The 18,173-nt window shown below is 40.4% G+C and overlaps 3 protein-coding genes across 4 annotated transcripts; 2 read left to right on the forward strand and 1 right to left on the reverse strand.

The window, feature by feature from the left end:
* Positions 1–69: 69 nt before the first annotated feature.
* Positions 70–7,061, reverse strand: LOC125021186 (solute carrier family 22 member 4-like). 2 transcript variants are annotated; one of them, XM_047607140.1, is made up of 10 exons: positions 6,482–7,051; positions 6,077–6,259; positions 4,808–4,911; positions 2,990–3,144; positions 2,731–2,902; positions 2,459–2,585; positions 2,180–2,289; positions 1,352–1,566; positions 808–990; positions 70–644 (listed from the first exon to the last, which is right to left on the reverse strand). In XM_047607140.1, the coding sequence occupies exons 1-10, from the start codon at positions 6,686–6,688 to the stop codon at positions 466–468; spliced, it is 1,635 nt and encodes a 544-aa protein (XP_047463096.1). In that variant the 5' UTR covers positions 6,689–7,051; the 3' UTR covers positions 70–465. The 2 variants fall into 2 exon arrangements, with proteins under 2 accessions (XP_047463096.1, XP_047463097.1); XM_047607141.1 differs by lacking the exon at positions 70–644 and having other exon boundaries at positions 809–961; positions 6,482–7,061.
* A 251-nt stretch (positions 7,062–7,312) lies between these two features.
* LOC125021182 (sodium-dependent phosphate transport protein 2A-like) lies at positions 7,313–13,380 on the forward strand. Its single transcript, XM_047607137.1, has 13 exons — positions 7,313–7,613; positions 7,892–8,035; positions 8,136–8,279; positions 8,364–8,475; positions 8,561–8,756; positions 9,913–10,008; positions 10,234–10,285; positions 10,492–10,659; positions 10,747–10,863; positions 11,476–11,600; positions 12,413–12,525; positions 12,637–12,920; positions 13,030–13,380. The coding sequence occupies exons 2-13, from the start codon at positions 7,900–7,902 to the stop codon at positions 13,305–13,307; spliced, it is 1,821 nt and encodes a 606-aa protein (XP_047463093.1). The 5' UTR covers positions 7,313–7,613; positions 7,892–7,899; the 3' UTR covers positions 13,308–13,380.
* Positions 13,381–15,723: 2,343 nt separating this feature from the next.
* LOC125021602 lies at positions 15,724–18,173 on the forward strand. Its single transcript, XM_047607722.1, has 3 exons — positions 15,724–16,190; positions 16,266–16,544; positions 17,823–18,173. Exons 1-3 carry the CDS (start codon positions 15,980–15,982, stop codon positions 18,107–18,109), a joined length of 777 nt encoding a protein of 258 aa, XP_047463678.1. The 5' UTR covers positions 15,724–15,979; the 3' UTR covers positions 18,110–18,173.

An 18,173-nucleotide genomic window follows, 5' to 3' on the forward strand; every position in this document is an offset into this window, starting at 1 on the left:
AAAATGACTGAAATCAGAAAAACTCTTCCTCTTCCACACTTATGAAAAGGAAACACAAAACACGGAGAACGCAGTCCAAAAAGGAGGGGATTTATTTACCCAAACGGAAATAAGGACTTCGGGGAGAGCATCGGCTAAAACAATAAACTCACTTGCCTACAAAAAAACAGGTTTCTAACCTCACTCCTGATCCAAAAAACAGGAGAAAAGATGGTACAAAATAAAAATGGGACTCCACAATGTCTATACTATTTACAATATTTACAAGTGAGATACAGAATCTCAGCAGCACAGAAGCGAAGATAACACTAATGCCAGGAATGCCAGATCGTCTGGAGTCGGAGAGTTGTGGGGGAGATGACCACGGTGTTGATGATGCCAGAAAGCCAGGACGAGCCAGCAACAGAGAGAGAGAGGTTGGTGCCGGCTCCACTTTTGAAACCGCTGCCGTCCGGATTCGCCCAATCAGCGTCCTCCAGGGCTCCCTCTAATCAGCCTGCACCTGAAGCCTTCTCTTTCGTTCATTTCTTGAAGAGTTTCAGGCAGAGGTTTATTAAAACTCTCTGGAAGGAAAAATGCTGCAAAGGCAGACACGGCAGCCAGAGTCGCCAGTATGATGTAAGGCAGGTGTTTAAAGTATATATCTAAAAACAAAATGGAGAGGGGGAGGTTTAGATGAGAGAGAGAGAAAAAAAAAAATTTGGAAAACGTCTGAACATGCACAGGGGCAGCAAGCCAACAAAATTTAGAAAAACAAAAAACAAACAAGAAATGGTAATAAACGTGATTTAAAACCAGTTCACTTACTCAGATTCAACAAAAAGGGGCTAATGCAACATCCAATTCTGGACACAGTCGTACATGTGCCTGTCGCTGTGTTCCTGAGCATCGTCGGGTAAAGCTCTGTGGTGTAGGCGAACATCAGGGAGGAGCCGGTGGTCAGTGCAAATTTAGCCCCTATCTCCAGTGCAAGAGACAGATTTGATAAGCCTGAAGGACAATGAATGTGTTTAACTTGTTTGCTGCTCAATACAACTGATCAGAAACAACACAACGACAATTTTAACAACATGGAGTCGCAATTCTCTTTCCCAGAAAAATAACATAGTTGATGAGTGATGATGATTTAACTCACAAACTTGACACCGACTTTAAAGTGGATTCTTCAAGATTAAGGAACAATCAAGTCCTTATCAGTTCTAATCGTAACAGTTCTTCCACCCAAGAAGTTAAAAACACTTGAAACGCATGAATAACTTAATTCAAAAGAGGCCTTTGAATTTCACAGGATGGATTTTACCTTTGGCCTTTGTGCATATAAGTCTTGACGGACATTTTTTTATCTACTTACCTTCTGGCACCAGTTGGATCAAGTACAGAGGAATTGCTCCAAAGATCAAGGTAGTGATCACGGACAGCCGTCGTGGAAAGTATCGCAGAGCCAACCAGCTAGAAATGTAGGCTGGAATCTCTACAAGCGCTGAGAAGAAGCAGCTCAAGTAAGGGTCAGCGTGGAGTTGGGCTGTACTGAAGGCCAGGCTATAGTAGCCAGTTGTCATTGCAAACCTAAGAAAATCACATAAGAATAGCGAGTCACAAATTTGCATAAAAATGGCACATTTTGTCTCACTGCAAACCATGGAAAAACGGATCTTAACTAGTCTGACAATATTCAAATGTCAGAGGCTGATGAGAGAGTTCTCTTAGAAAAGAACATGAGGTAGGATCTGATTTGGATACTGACAAACTAAAAAGCATCACATTCATAGATTTGCTTTTCACAAATGTGACAGACAAACACACCTTCCTTTGTTGCTATCTGGGTCTACTGGTACGAAGGGCTCGTATAACATAAACTTGGCAAAACAATACTTGACCTATGACGTTCCACTTCATGTTAAAATCAAAGCTGTATGGCTTCCTCAGTGCCTGTGCTGATTAACACATCTGACTACACAGACAGAAAACCACAAGCCCACACATACTGCCACCTACTGGCACAAATGTGAACAACAAACACAAGAAACAATAATGAACACTCCAGCTCCTACAATAATAATAGAACGAAAAAGGGAGTAAACCAGTACTTGAACTTATTATTCAGATTGCAAAACCTCTTCATTTAACAAAACAGAAAGTCTCACAGGGAGTTTATGACGATCGAAGACAGTTTACTCACAACACCAAGGAGAGGATGAGTGTCTTGGTTCTGATGTTGCCCTGCTTTAGAAGGACAAGGGCGCTGACGTGTTGTTTCCCTTTCTTCACATGTGTCTTTTCCTCATCGATCTGCGAAATGCAAAATGCAACATGCTTGTTGTGTGTTTTGTGTTATATTCAGGCTCAGTAGTCAATAGTCAAAGACAGAGCTGCATACTTTATGACTATTTTACACTGACTGCATCATAATGTCCTGTGTCATTGAGGGTTTTAGTGACTTGAGTGAAAAACAACTTACGTTGCAATCTTCGAAAATGACCGTCGGAGCTTTGACTTTGTTCTGCACGGCGGCCTTTCTCACCACGGCCTCAGCATCCTCAACTCTCCCTTGAGAAATTAACCAACGGGGAGACTCTGGGATGAACCTGGCATCATTCAGAGACAGAAAGGCTCAGGATGGAAAGGCTCCGGCCACCATAATGAACCAACCAAAAATAAGTGCAGAATGCTCTATCTGAGCCAGAGCTGTTTGTTGAGCAGATCTGGGGACAATGAAAATTGTCGGCTTACCACCAGAAAGGGATGTATACCAAGCACGGTACAGAACATGCCAGCAATAGAGATTTCCAGTCCCTTAAAAAGTAAGCACAGAGAGGCAGCATCATGTAGCCAAGAGCAAATCCTAAACACGAGCCCAGAGATGAGTAAAGGACACGCACATGGCCTGTCAAGATCTCAGCGCCTGCAAAACGGAGAAAAAAATGCAAAAGAGAAAGTAAGTCAACATTAATCTATATATCTACATAAAAACGTGTGTGTGTATACACACCCAGCACTAAAGCAGCAACAAAGTTGGATATCTGTCCCAAACCGTTGATGAAGAGAAGTAAGATGAACATGATCCATGAAACAGAGAAGACTTGAATAAAGGAAAACAATGTCTGCACAAATATAGTTGCGAAAAGTACAGGCTTCCTTCCATACCTGTGGAGACAAGGTGAGAAAAAAATAAGAATAAAACATGAAACATCTCAATACATTTTGGTAGATTTAGTCAACAAATACCTGCTGAATGCACCATAGAGCAATGTACCTAAAAATCTCCATGTTTAGCAAAGATTTGAGGCTAAATATAGACTGAAAGTGGCAGTTTACTTGATTACAAGTGATTCATGCAAAAAAATAAATAAATAAATAAAGGAGTAAAAGTGCATTTGAACTATGCAAGAAGATACTTTAAATTGCACGAGGAAACTGCCTAACAATTAAGAGGTTTAAGTTGTGTTCTCTTCGGTTGCATAATTTTGTGAAATGAGCACATCGGAGGAGTTCAGCTTATCTGGGGATCTTGTACATGAGTGGGGGCAGGATGGAGCAGGAGATCAACAGACTGACTGGGCGGGGCGGCGTCTGCAGCGATGCGGGTGCTTAACCGGTTTGTCATGGCAAAGAGAGACGAAAGAACAAGACCGCGGACACAAGCTGACAAAATGAGTTTCCCCCGCAAGTGGCGGCATATATTTATATATATGTCGATGATGATTCAGTCATTCCAGGTAATATAGGAACACAGTGGAAAGTATTGAGTTTTTGCAACACAACAAACCCCACGAAACCCCATTTTATAGTAGTTCTTAATAGTCAAACAATAATTTATCAGATCGGAGATGAAACTGGTGGTATGGAACATCACTAGCAGGTGGGCCGGTAGGACTGAGCGTATCGATCTAAAAGTCGATACCAAATGTCAGTTTTGATGTCGGATCGATACTTTTGTTACAGTTTCTCTTCTATCCAGTAAATTAATCCTCACAGAGGACAAGTCTGTGTGCGTCAGGAGCTTCCCCATCCTCACCTGTAGCAAAAGGTGGACATGGACAGAGCTTGACACTCAAATCGTAGCATGACAGCAGCATCGCACAGCTGGAACCGATGCCTGCAATGCAAATTCTTTGTAGTTTTGGTAAAACATTTTAGTCGCTGCTTTAGTAGATGCTTAGGCCTTTCGATTTTTGTGTTGAATATATAAGTTTGTTTTTTGTCCCCCAGTTACCTGTTTGTATTTAAATAAATTCCGTTAAGATTTCGTCACACTGCGGTCATTGATAGTCCTGTTACTCCTGTGTTTCTTTCATGCTTTTCTTTATAACATTCCTGCCTCAACTTGTTGACTTGTAGTGTTGCTACTAATGGTCCTCATCACTCATTTTCTCAGGTTGTGGCCTGTTTTATGCAAAACTTTTAGACTTGGATTGACTCTCACAAGGGAAAATGCTTAGTAGCTCAATTGCTCATAAAAGAAGAGAAACATTCTTGAAGACCACAAGTAAAAATAGGTGTAAAATAGAAAAAAAAAGTAATAATACTAACGAAAGTAAGTGAAAAGTAAGAGTAAGTGTAAAGAGTAAGTAAATAGAGTAAGTTTTACAACAACTGGAAATAATACTGTAGTTACAGTAATAGTCAAATGAGAATGTAATTTTTGCTGGAGTCTGTGTAACACAATATTAACAGAAATTAAAAGCAATATATTCAGTGTTATTGAATAACTTTTATATAAAATAAACCATTTTTCCCCTTATAACACAATAACCTATAACCTCAAACAGTGGCGTCTAGTGTCTATTCACACCAAGCTCGGGTTTACCTGTCTGACAGCTGTCCTGAGAAGAACGATCCAAAAAGAACTCCCACAAAATAAATGGTGGAGGTGAACGGACGCTTCCACTGCTGGCTGCAAACCAAGTCAAACTGGAAAATCCAAGCATTGACGATTGAATAATAACTCCACACGTCCACATTGAAATTACACATGACATGTCTTCTGTAATGATGGTTGGTTTGTTCTTTTCTCTTAAGGTGCACCTGGTGTGTTACGTGTTAAGACCATGACCTATTTAGCCCACGTTTGGGAAATTATCTTGTCACAGTAGAGCAGAGCAATAAAAGGCAGTATCAAATTTGAAAAAAATGTATAAAATATACAAGAACATATAGCACTCTGACAGTCAGTATATACAGCGTGGGCAGGGAATTTCAAAAAATGCTAAAAAAAATTGGAATAAAATATAATTGCTAGGATCAGTGAACATGGAAATTGAGGTAATTAGTGCAAGATAGGTAGTGCAAAAAAAAAAAAAAAGCAGATTATTGTGCAAAAGAATCCATAAGAGGGACAAACACAAAGACAGTCTCGGTTGTGAGTTATTGTTATTGTGCGACTGAATGATTGAGGCTGATTTCTTATTTACATTTAACATAGAATATTCAAAAGCAACAATGCTGGTTATCTTAGGCCAGACTAGTTTTAGATATATTGTAAATACCTTTTGTTATGGGTGTTATTAGTAGTTTAATTGTTCTTGATTCATTTTTTTATTATTGTCTTAATACTAATATTATTATTATTATTATTATTATTATTATTATTATTATTATTATTATTAGTAGTAGTAGTAGTAGTAGTAGTAGTACTTTTTATGTATTTTATTGTGTTTTGTTTGTTTTTTGTCTTGGTGACCCCAGGAAGAGTGTTCTACCTTTGGTAGTGACTAATGGGGATCCAAATAAGTGTATCGTCATATATTTTGTCAGGGTAGAAACAAAACCCTATACAACAATATTACTGCAATACATTAACAGTGTAGAAACAATTTTGCCACGTGCCAATAATTGTGAGGGTTTGCGAGGTATTTTGCATCAGAACATTCTGTTCCAAAAGGAAAACTTTGCCTAAGGGGGTCTCTCTCTCTCTCTCTCTGTCTACATATATACACACATACAGTATATATATACATATATACGTGTACACACTTAAAACCACATTGAGAGGTTCACATTGTAAACTGACACACCAACATTATAAAGGAAAATGTTAAATACTCTGACAAAACAGGGAGATTAGGAATAAGAATACCTCAGAGACTAGAGTAGACTGGTAGATGTCTTGACTGTAGCTCCACCCGTCCACACAGCTCTCCTGCTCCAGGTCGGTGAGGTTAACGTCTCTGCCAGGAACGTATCCCTGAGCAGAAAGATTTCTGACCACATCCAGCCTGTATCTGCTGCATCTGCTCAGCTCCTGTTTCCCATTCACCACCTCACGATCAAAATGACACAAAGTCGATGTGATCAGTAACATTTAATCCCCAACAAACCAATTCATGTATAATTTTAAAGGCTCAAATCGTGTAAGGACAGAGTTCATACAGTTTTACATCTGCACAACCTGCACTACAACAGTCCTGAATGAGGACATGACAAACCCAGTTGCAAACTAAATTTCTGACACTAAAACACAGAATATTGTGCAGGGTCTCACTTCTATTGGGATGATGCTTTCACGCCATTCTTCAGTGAGGTTGATGACAGGTACCAGGCAGTGGTGACTTGGTACATCAGTCAGGAAGACGAGAGTGAAAGAGCTGAATCCATTGGGCAAAAGGGTGGCACAAAGCAGGAAGAAGAGGGTCCGCTGGAAGCGTCCCCACTGACCCAGAAAAGCAACAGCGTCGGCATAATCCTTCATATTGAAACAATTTCTCCCTCGTTCGTCGAGGTGTATTGTTCTTCCTGCAAATGTGTCCTGTACAGTCTCAGTTTCTCGTGTAGCGCTGGCAGCGCTTTAGGAGTTATGATGCACACTCCACCCCAAGTTAACTCCCCTTTTAAATGAACTCCTCCTACACCTTCTTCTGTATGAACCTGTTTAACAACTTGTCACTGAATTTTTTATTTTTTTTGTTCTAACCATCCTGCAGAATGCCATGGGAATCCCAGTAGTGCTAAAAAAAACCCATAACAATCAAATAATAAGGAAGCGACACTGTGAAACATGAAGAGGACTTGAATAACTTGTCAAACTTGTTTTTTCCAGGCGCGCTGAGAGCCACTCACATCAGCGCCTTTAAACGGATGTCAGTCAGGTGGTTCAGTTTCAATGATAAAAGCTGAGCTAAGCTAAGTCTACCCCTAGATGTCGCTGTTGCACTAATAAACTTCACCATCCACAAAGGGGTAATTCACATGTTACAGCATCTAATTAGTACAAGAAAATATAAAATATATCATAGAAACCTGATTTTTTTTTTGACACATTAGTGAGTTATTTGATAGAAACTATAAGTGGCCAGAGATATTATATTCTTCAGCTTTAATGCAGGAATATTAAACCAAGACAATGAAACTATGACACTGATGTAGTCAGTCCTAGCTTTCCATTACACCAGTCATCCATTCTTTACTGATCGAGTTAATCTGCACTACACAGTAGCGCCTCCCCTTCTTTTTTCCTCCCGTCTCATCCTCTCGTGTCTACTCTGTGTTTCACTTTATAAAATTAGCGCGTCAGGTTTGGTCTCACCCCCCCCCCCCAAAAATATTTTCTTCTTTATTTATGATTGTTTAAAACATTAACTTTCTGAAGCAGAGGAGCCATTTCATCAGAATTCAAGGTATGTTAAAAATATATTTTGTGCTAAATACAGTTTGAACCGTCCTGAATCTACAGCAGATCTGTCTTTTTTTGTGAATGAGATATACAGCATGTGTACAGTACACTTGGCATATGTTTAATGTAAATTTCTGTAACTTTCTATTTTAATATATTGGACTTTACGACAAACTAAAACCCCACTATATGAACTAAGACCATGATTGGTGACACCTGTACCATTAGTATGTGCACTAACCAGTATTCATTCTGCTTCTTTTACCCGAACATGATGCCTAGATACAACCATGGAAACCCCGTTCAGACCCCAGCAGGTGAAAACAGTGATACTGACTCTCTGCAAAATCCCCGTCCTCTTTCAGCTGCTGTACTTCTTTGTGTGCTCCCTTAACATTTTAAGCTCTGCCTTCCAACTAGCCGGAGGTGAGCTCAGACCCTGTGTTTAGTCACTCTATAGACACAACATAAACAAAGCCTGACTTAAGGTTTTAAGGGCCTCGGTTTGTCTATTGTTTGCTCCCAGGCAAGGTAGCAGGGGATATCTTCCAGGAAAATGCTATCCTGTCTAACCCAGTGGCAGGGCTGGTGGTGGGAATTCTGGTGACAGTATTAGTCCAGAGCTCCTCCACGTCTACTTCTATCATAGTCAGCCTAGTATCCTCTGGGTGTGAGTTTAAATACGTGCACATTTTAATTATACTATTTTTGATAAAATACTTAAAATACCTGCACATGCTGTGTCTTTGTGTAGTGCTGGATGTGCAGTCAGCCATTCCTATCATCATGGGCTCAAACATCGGTACTTCAGTGACTAATACCATTGTTGCACTAATGCAGGCTGGAGAAAGAGATGAATTTGAAAGGTACATTAGTGTGTGTAGTTGTCTACATTTCCAGCTTAAGAAATAAAAATAAATCATCTTCCGCCGTGTTTTCTCTTCTCCACAGGGCATTTGCTGGAGCTACTGTCCACGACTGCTTTAACTGGCTGTCTGTGCTGGTGCTGCTCCCTCTCGAGGCTGTGAGTGGGCTGCTGAGGCTACTGTCGAAGGCCGTGGTCGACGCGCTGCAGCTCAACAGTGGAGAAGAAGCTCCCGAGCTTCTTAAAGTCCTGACTGAACCCCTGACTAAACTGATAATCCAGGTGCTGTGTCTGACTAATTCCCAGAAAAGGTCACGCATGAAAAAACGTCGCACATTAAAATACAGTTTGCATAATTATTCTACATCAAAAGGTTACACATTAAAAGACAGAGTCAGTGATTACCGAGGGAGGACGGACTTACCAGATAAACCCACTTCTCCTTTCAGAGCAATGACACTAACAAGAGAGCGTGAACAACAAAATATTCAGTGATATAACATTAAATGTATATGGTATTAAACTTCTGCTAAAGTTGCTACTATATACTAACAGTCCAAAAGGCCACAAAAATGCCCTTTTTTTAAATAAGACCCAACAATTTGCACAAACCATGCAACTAAACCTCTTAACCTCTCACCTATATAGTGGTGGAAAAAAGTTTTCAGACACCATTAAATTTTCCACAAATATTATCATGTAATATTTGTGGAAAAATCTATTTTTGTGTTTCAAAAGTTGTGGCTGCATTAAATAGACATCTCCAGCTGGAAACTGGACTCATCTGACTGTCTGACAGAATCTTCTTCCAGTCCTGATCTCTCATTGATCAGGGGCTTCTTGACAGCCGTGTAGGACCTTAAGCTATGATCTAAAAGTTCACCACAAACACTGGACACCAGTTTGGTTTGACCGCTGCTGTTGGAGCTCCTGTGATGTCATTTTCTGGTTTTCCCTGCACATGAGGATCAGGATGAGGTAATTTCTTGCTGTAGAAACCCATGGACGCTCAGATCTTGTTGGTTCGTCCTGTATTTCTGCAGAGTGGATCCAACTGCTGAAGGAATGCATCTGGACTTCCTGGTGATCAGGGGGCAGCTGCACCCTTCCTGACTGAGAATCTGTATCTTCAGGCGTGTTTCCTGTGTTAGGTTTCTTGTTTTGGTCATTTTTTGCCACTGAAGAACTTCCAAATAGTGGATCCCTGGAACAAAAATTACCCAATACTCAAACCGTCTTATGTGTTTTAAGTGTTTAATGGCCGTTTTAGGATTCTGTCTGTGACGATATAACCTAAGAGTGATTCTTAATGCAATATTTCAAAAATGCAACTGGGTGCCTGAAAACTTTTTTTTTCCACCACTGTAGATAAATGAATGGCTGTACTAGACTGTACCAAAGTAAGTAATAATGTCCTGTCATGATTATCTCTGTGCAGCTGGATCGATCCGTCATCACAGCCGTTGCTACAGGAGACCAGAGCATGAAGAACAAGAGTCTGGTGAAGCACTGGTGTCCAATCACAATATTACAGGTATAATATTTACACAATATACCATTTTAATACTGACTCAACGGCCACGTCCTCTAGCGCAGCCCGTGTGCCGAAAGTTACAGCTCTTTTTAAACGACCTACAAAGTCAGGTTGTTGAACTTCATGTCAGGCTGCTCAGATATTGTGCAGAGGATTAAGTGACTTTTAAAAAATATGCTGAAGTCGTCTCTTTGCCTCAGTCTGCCTCTTTATTATTGTTAACAGGACAACGGCACATCATGGGGAACACGCAACCTAACCAACCAAACAGAGAAATGTATGCAGCTCTCGATATTTCTGTGATTGTAGGTTATAAAGCCGTCTACAAAATAATTCCTCACCTTCTACAAGTGTGTCACTACATTTGACTTATGCACCCAAATGAAACACTAGCTAGTTAGTCTGCTGCTATAATTCCATCCTTCCCTTCCTTCTTGGTAGTTTGGTGAATTTAGTTCCTCACATCTTTGTCTTTCTACTCAGGCAGGCATCTCTTTGTGAACTGCTCTTTGTCAGACTTGGCCATAGGTCTGATTCTCCTGGCTTGCTCCCTGGTGATCCTCTGCAGCTGCCTGATACTGCTGGTTAAACTCCTCAACTCCCTGCTGAAGGGTCAGGTGGCCAGCACTATTAACAAAGTTGTAAACACAGGTGATATGCAGAGACACAATCAAGTATAGCATCATCATGGATGAAGAGCGACATCCATCATCTCTCCCTTGCCGTCTTGTCCTGTAGATTTCCCCTACCCGTTTACCTGGCTAGCAGGTTATCTGGCTCTATTAGTAGGAGCAGGAATGACCTTTCTGGTTCAGAGTAGTTCTGTCTTCACATCTGCCATCACTCCACTTATAGGTAAGTGATATTCACATCTAGTTTGGTGGTTTAACAAATACCCGAACTTTCATGATGTATTTAATCCTCGCAATTTAGTGCATACTTTATGGAAATATAAATAAAAACAGCAACAGATTCATGCTGCTTTGTCGCCATTTTTATCCATATTTCCACTTTATCTTTTATTCTTGTTTTATTTATCTTCATTCTTCTTGTGAGTGACAAATAAAAATCCTTGCATCTGTTTAACAGTCCACGTCAATGAATTACCGACTCAGTCTTTTAGTTACGTGCAGCGCTCTTGCTTAGGTTGTTCAACATTAACCGGACTGTAATGCATCACAGTTAAGCACGTTTGTAAAAGATCCTTCATGCTTTTGGAGATTTGGTCAAATTCAGACAATCTGCAGCATATTTATATTGTTATATCACACTGTATAAACCCACATGCAGCTATTAAAGCATCCTGTTAATTCTACCAGTCAATGCTTAACTTAAGGTATGGCTTATTTTTAATCATTTGTTCCTTACATTAGTCTTAATGTTTTGTGATTTAAGCTGAATTCATCTCATGAATAGTAGAATTAGGGCGGTCACAGACTCTACTTTACCATACTGCCGCCCCTTTAGGGATTGGTGTGATAAATATTGAAAGAGCCTACCCTTTAACGCTGGGGTCCAACCTGGGAACCACCACCACAGCTACACTGGCAGCTCTGGCCAGTCCGGGTGATAAACTAGCGGCTGCCACACAGGTACAGGTACACACGTCAATACTTTGGGGAGACAACTTTTCTCCCCAAAACTTGTAACTAACCACTGACCCACAAATCAACATTTTCTTAATTTGAGATGTGGCATTTGTCCCCACTTGCAAGTTAACTCTTGAGTCTAGTGTGTGTCCCTCGTCCCTTGTCCACGAGGGGTTGCACTGTTTTAGTTGGAACTGCAGACATAACTGAACAGCAGATGGCACCAATGTGCAGAAAATGCTCTTTTATTGTTTTGTATTTTTATAGTTCATTAAATGTAGACATTTTTAAAATGAACTTGTACTTCTTTGCACTAAAACAAAGGGAAACATTAGGAGTTGCTGTTAGTTATAGTTTATAATGCTGTTATGCTACTGGTACTACACCCTTAAGATCAAACTGGCCCCTGAACTAAAATGAGTTTGACTTCCCTGCCCTCGACCATTCATCTAAACCAAACCAGACCTAAACCTAATTCTAACCAGAGCCCTAAAACCACGTCTAAAAACAAGCCCTAGAAGACGCATGAGAAAATGAGAATAGGACAAAATGTTCTCACTTTACTCTGATGGTCTTAAACTCAGACAGGTCTCAACAAAGATTGCTGCACACAAACACCCACCCACCCACAGCTTGTACATTCCATTTTTGTGAGAACACGACGTGATGCTTTAGCCAGTCAGAACAAAAGTCTTTCCCTCAGTAACTTAACCTTTCTAGTTCTAACTATATTCTTCTGCCATCTATTTCTGAGGTAATGTCATGTGTATATATTGATGGTTATATCTTTTCTTATTTATCTATATTTGTTATAGGTTGCTTTATGTCATTTCTTCTTTAATCTTCTTGGTATCCTGCTGTGGTATCCCATACCAGCCACTCGCTTACCCATACGTATGGCCCGTGCTCTTGGCAACTGCACTGCCAGGTATGACAAGAAGAAGTTTCTAGTCAAACAAAATGGTGGGTGACATTGAGGGAAATAAAAAAACTTCACAATGAATCAGATAAATAATAAATCTAACATTCACGTATCCAGGTACCGCTGGTTTGCTGTCTTGTACCTTCTCCTTTGCTTCCTGCTGCTCCCATCCCTTGTGTTTGCTCTCTCCATGGCTGGTTGGAAGGTGATGACTGGGATCGGCGTACCGGTCATTTTTGTGATTATATTGGTTGCAACAGTGAACATCCTCCAGGCACGCAGGCCAGACTGTTTGCCACGTAGGCTTCAGACCTGGGACTTTCTTCCTATTTGGATGACCTCATTGCAGCCCCTGGATGGCCTCATCACCAGAGTAACCCTGTGCTGCAGGAGAGGGAGTGGTAAATGTCGATGCACCCGTGTCTGCTGCAGGCAATTTGCAACATTTTTACCTCTTTCCTGTATTAGTTTCTACACACCAGATGTTCTCTTTGCTGTTCTTGCTTCCAGGGTGGAGTTTTAAGAGAAGAGGTGGTCCAGTAACATCCCTAGAGGGTATTACTGTCAACGTTGAGACAAGAGTAAAGGAGAAACATAAGCAGAACGGAGAAGACCAAGAAAGCGAAAGAGGACTGGACAGTCCAGGATGTCTACAGCTTCAGGAGGAAATTAAAACAGAGGACATATCGTCAGGAAACAACATGCATCCATTGACTGCAATGTGGTCCATAGAGAAAAACACAAACTCAGACAATCAGAGCACTCAACTACGAAGCACTCGCTTGTAGCATTTACTCTAAGTCTTTGTATTTCTACTGTATGTCTGACCCAATAAAACAAAGGGGCCAGAATGTGCCTGAATGGAAACCTGTTCATTAGACCCGTTATATACATCAGACACAGCAGGTGACTGCATGTGACAGCACAGCAGAGCCAACTAGCAGGAAAAAGACATTTCAACTTTTAAGCCAAACATGTAAGTTGCACACATCAGTGGAGGGAAGAATGAATCATACTTAAACGTTATACTTTAACTTACCTAAAACCTAAAACAATCAAGTATTTGAGCCAGAACAACCAGTCTACATAACATTTTTCAGTGTTTAACTAAGGAAACCACATCAGCTGGGTATATACACTTTCACACGGGGCAGTGAGGTGAGCTTTTAGAATAATATTGGACTAGCTAATAACAGAATTACTGACAATTTGACTTGTTATTTAACACAACTAATGGAAGAAGACTCCATGATTGCATATTGTGGTAACTTGTGTTGTGATACTTTCAACTGCAGCAGAAGAAACGCATGGAATTCTGTATAGAGGACTAAAAAAAAATTTGCTTTAGTATTAGACTTAAACTTTTTCAACTCTTATACGAGCAAATACATCTTTAAACATAAACCAAATCACGTGTTCACCAGTCTGCTTTGCTTTGTTTGAGGATTATATGCAAACTAGTGGAACAATAATGAGCCGCTCAGTGACGATGTATTTGCAGATGTAGCCTAACCATGCGAGAGTGTCAAACATAGCCCTAGGCAGAGACCGGAAAAGAAAAAAAAGTTGTGGTTTTATTTTAGCTGCCTCTCTTACATTTGTATACCATTGCTGTCTCTCAGGAAGTGATACAGGCGTGTGGGAAACGCTCAAGAACATAACATTAAGACATTAAGAAGATGCACGTGTCATAGTTTGTAATGCACGTTGCTTCCTATAGATCAAAGGATTACACTGTTACACCAATTGCAATATGTTAAAGAAATATTCATGTACGACAGCATTAATGTAGTGTGAGCAAAGTGAGTCAAAGGGAGGTGCTGGAGATTCACATAATAGTTCAGTGGGGTTCTGAGGAGATCATTTATCTTACAGTGTGAAGGTCTGTCATCTGTCCTCAATTGACCATATTATATTATCATTACACGCACTCAGGTGTTTCTTTAAAGGAAGTACAGATCTGGCTGCACTGAAAGCCACATAAGCATCAACATCAAAGTTTCACATGCTGTACACACAGGACACCAACCAGCGGTTTCAAACACGCTACTGATACGTAGATGCAAACAGCTTCAAATCAACTGCAGAATGTATGCCAATCAGCCACAACATTATGACCACTGACAGGAGAAGTAAATAACATTGACCATCTTGTGACAATTAAATGTTATGCTGGGAAACTTTTGGACCTGGTATTCATTCATGTGGATGTTAGCACCCACCTAGACCAGACCAGACCAGACACCCCCACCCCCCCATAGCAATGACACTCCTTGATTTACAGCAGCCATCCCCAGCCTGACACAGACACGCACACAAAAACGCTTCAGGAACAACTAAAAAAAAAAAACAAAAAAAAACATGAAGAACAGCACAAGTTATTGACCCGGCCCAACAATTCACTGAATCCCAAACTGATCAAGTATACATGGGATGATCCACAGAGACACCTCCCCTCAAAGCCACCCACTAACAACTTTGTGTTGCCAGACACTACAAGACACCCTTAGAAGGCCCATGTCCGTTCTCTAATGAGTCACAACTGTTTGGGAAACACAAGGGAGACCTACACAATATTAGGAAGGTGGTCACAAAGTTATGCTTGAAACTGACGATTCAGTCTGCAGGTTTAACTTCAGCCTAAAGGCAAACAGCTGAAATATACAGTATTTGAGCTAAATACACACATCTACACCATAAGTAGGACGTGTTACACACCACTGCTTAATTCAGTAATGTTAAATCTTGAAAAGATTTAACACTTACTTTGAGAATGGATCTGTCTGCAGTCTGAACACTAAGATGCTCGTGGAGCTACAAAAGCAGTGAATGTATGAAAATACTGCGTGGATTAGAAAGCAGTGACCGCTTCCTTGATTCTTTTCACAGCACCAGGCTACAAAAAGAAAACCATAAACCCGCCTTCTGTGGAAATGTTGTACCAACATAGACACAGACGCTAACATTAACAGGGTGAGTGATGACAAGAATATAAATGCTTTACATGCAGATTTAGGTGAACAGAAACACTGCAGACTTCCATCACAGAGCATACATCCTTGGTGCTTATTTTTTATTTTTTTTAAACCGTCTGATTCTTTTAAGCTTTCACCAAAACAGCTCATGCCCATTTTAATGTTTTTATTTTGAATAATGATTTCCATCCACATGATCATCGCAGCTCTGGCATTTAATTCCCTGGTAAAAGGTATGTGTCAGTGAAATGGTATGACATGAGCTAAAAATATATAAACTTAATGTTCTAGCTAGGACAGAAGATGTAACGCAACAAGAAATAATTTTTTATATGTTTTGCCTTTTCTGAATTATTTTTTCTTTTTTTTTAGGCACAACTGAATGTAATTTCCCTCAGTGTAATGGAAGTTGTCCGTGTTTTGGAGAAGTTGGGCAGCAGCTGATCTTTCATTTGACAAATCAAGTAAATACTTATGTTACTTTGATGAAGGATGGCAAACAGAGGATTTTAAAATCAGACAAACCTGGAACAGTGACACGCTATGATCACAACGTAAAACAGTCTGAAGGCATCTATGGCGGAACAGTGAAGCTTGGTAAAGCCACGAAGAGACACTCTGGAGATTACACGTTGGAAGAACACGGATCTGATGGCATTTTATTGAGAAAAGTCACTGTGCATCTAGAAATACAAGGTAGGCAAATTAAGTTTTGGATTTTTAGTTTGTGTGAGATGAAATGAAATACAGACTGTATGTTTGTTCTTTCAGCTCCAGTGCCAAAGCCAGTTGTGTCTCAGACGTGCTTGTCACCAGAGCAGATGACAGTCAGCTGCTCCTATGAAGGAGATGGAGCAGAGATCATTTTCAAGTTGGACAGTCAGTTACTGATACAAACCGGAAACCACAGAATCTCACTGGGTAACTGGCCAGCCAACAAATCCAGTGTAACCGTCAACTTACATGGCCAGCTGACTGGAAACTTGACATGTCAAATCAAGAGCAGTGGCAGGAGTCAAGGAACTTTTATTCGACTGGAAGCCTGTAAAGGTATATGATCAATTTCTATAATTGTTATTAGCTTAATTTTCTCTGATGAGCTATAATAAGTCACACATGGATTTCAGAACTCTCTTCAGAAATTCCTGTCCCTTGTGGTATTGTGTAGGTCTCCCTTGTTCCTCAAAAACAGACTCAACAGAGAATGGACATGGTTCTTCTGAGGGTGTCCTCTGCTGTCTGGGAACACAAAGTTGTTAGTGGGGGGCCTTTGATGAGAGGGTCCTCTGCAGACCATCTCACAGATACTTGATCAGTTTGGGATCTAGTGAATTTTAAGGCCAGGTCAACACCTTGTGCTGTTCTTCATGTTTTTTTATTTGAGTTCTTCCTAAAGCGTGCCATCAAGGAGTGTCATTGCTATGGGCTGGGGGTGCCTGTTCTGGTCTGGGTGGGTGCTACATGTCTAATACCGCTTTCGCATCGAAAATCCCAGGTTGACCCCGCAGGTAGGATGATGGTTGATGACCTGAAGAATGGACCAATCAAACTCCCGCTCTTTCAAAAGGCTGCTGATATTTGAATAAATCACTGTGTCCGATATCTGTTGCTGAATCTCCTCTTCTCCTTGGATGCAGAGCGCTGCCACAAACCTTAAAAAACTATACAAACTGTATATAAACACAGTTGCACATGCATTCCCTGATCGGTGCAATTTCCCTATGCGATAATTCACCTATGCGCTTCCATTAGCGATCGTGTAACAACACATTTCATTTGTTTGATTGAAAAAATGAACAAAAATCTCTGCCCTTCAGAGATCAGTCTTTATGGGAGTAGACCAAAACTTGTTTTGAGCTGAAGCTTCTACAATGATACAGTCTGTCTGGCTGTGAGTGACAAAGGCAGAATGTAACAGGCAGATACATCTATAAAAAAAAAAAAAAAAACTGGTCAACACGGCATTCCTGTTCACATTGAAGCCGCGACAAGCCGAGCTGATAAAATCCCAGGTCGATTGCCATGTCAAAAAATGCTCACACGATGTGAAACGGGCTCAAATAAAATCAACATGAATGAATGCCAGATCCAAAATTTTCCCAGCTGAACATTGAAATGTCACAAGATGGTTTTAATGTTATTTACTTCTCCTGTTAGTGGTTGTAGCTGATCGGTGTGTGTCATCATTATTTTGGTAAAGATTTTTACTTTAATATTTGCATTGCATTTTCCAGATTCCAGTGTTCCTCTTCCTGTAGTTTGTGTGAGATGAAATGAAATACATATTGGCTCCTCAGGATGTGACAGACTGTATGTTTCTTCTTTCAGCTCCAGTGCCAAAGCCAGTTGTGTCTCAAACATGCTTGTCACCAGAGAAGATGACAGTCAGCTGCTCCTATGAAGGAGATGGAGCAGAGATCATTTTCAAGTTGGACAGTCAGTTACTGATACAAACCAGAAACAACAGCGTCTCACTGGGGAACTGGCCAGCCAACAAATCCATTGTAACCGTCAACTTACATGGCCAGCTGACTGGAAACTTGACATGTCAAATCAAGAGCAGTGGCAGGAGTCAAGGAACTTTTATTCGACTGGAAGCCTGTAAAGGTATATGATCAATTTCTATAATTGTTATTAGCTTAATTTCTCTGATGAGCTATAATAAGTCACACATGGATT

Source organism: Mugil cephalus, chromosome 15, assembly GCF_022458985.1.
Source record: "Mugil cephalus isolate CIBA_MC_2020 chromosome 15, CIBA_Mcephalus_1.1, whole genome shotgun sequence".
Classification (NCBI taxonomy): domain Eukaryota; kingdom Metazoa; phylum Chordata; class Actinopteri; order Mugiliformes; family Mugilidae; genus Mugil; species Mugil cephalus.

Coding starts and splice junctions, on each gene's coding strand:
- LOC125021602 (XM_047607722.1), top strand. CDS start 15,980: ATGAAGGATGGCAAACAGAGGATTTTAAAATCAGACAAACCTGGAACA. Junction 16,191..16,265: donor TGTGCATCTAGAAATACAAG/GTAGGCAAATTA, acceptor TTGTTCTTTCAG/CTCCAGTGCCAAAGCCAGTT. Junction 16,545..17,822: donor TCGACTGGAAGCCTGTAAAG/GTATATGATCAA, acceptor TTCTTCTTTCAG/CTCCAGTGCCAAAGCCAGTT.
- LOC125021182 (XM_047607137.1), top strand. CDS start 7,900: ATGGAAACCCCGTTCAGACCCCAGCAGGTGAAAACAGTGATACTGACT. Junction 8,280..8,363: donor CAGCCTAGTATCCTCTGGGT/GTGAGTTTAAAT, acceptor GTCTTTGTGTAG/TGCTGGATGTGCAGTCAGCC. Junction 12,921..13,029: donor GTGCTGCAGGAGAGGGAGTG/GTAAATGTCGAT, acceptor TCTTGCTTCCAG/GGTGGAGTTTTAAGAGAAGA.
- LOC125021186 (XM_047607140.1), bottom strand. CDS start 6,688: ATGAAGGATTATGCCGACGCTGTTGCTTTTCTGGGTCAGTGGGGACGC. Junction 2,290..2,458: donor TCATTTTCGAAGATTGCAAC/GTAAGTTGTTTT, acceptor TGCATTTCGCAG/ATCGATGAGGAAAAGACACA. Junction 645..807: donor CCCCTTTTTGTTGAATCTGA/GTAAGTGAACTG, acceptor TTTTGTTTTTAG/ATATATACTTTAAACACCTG.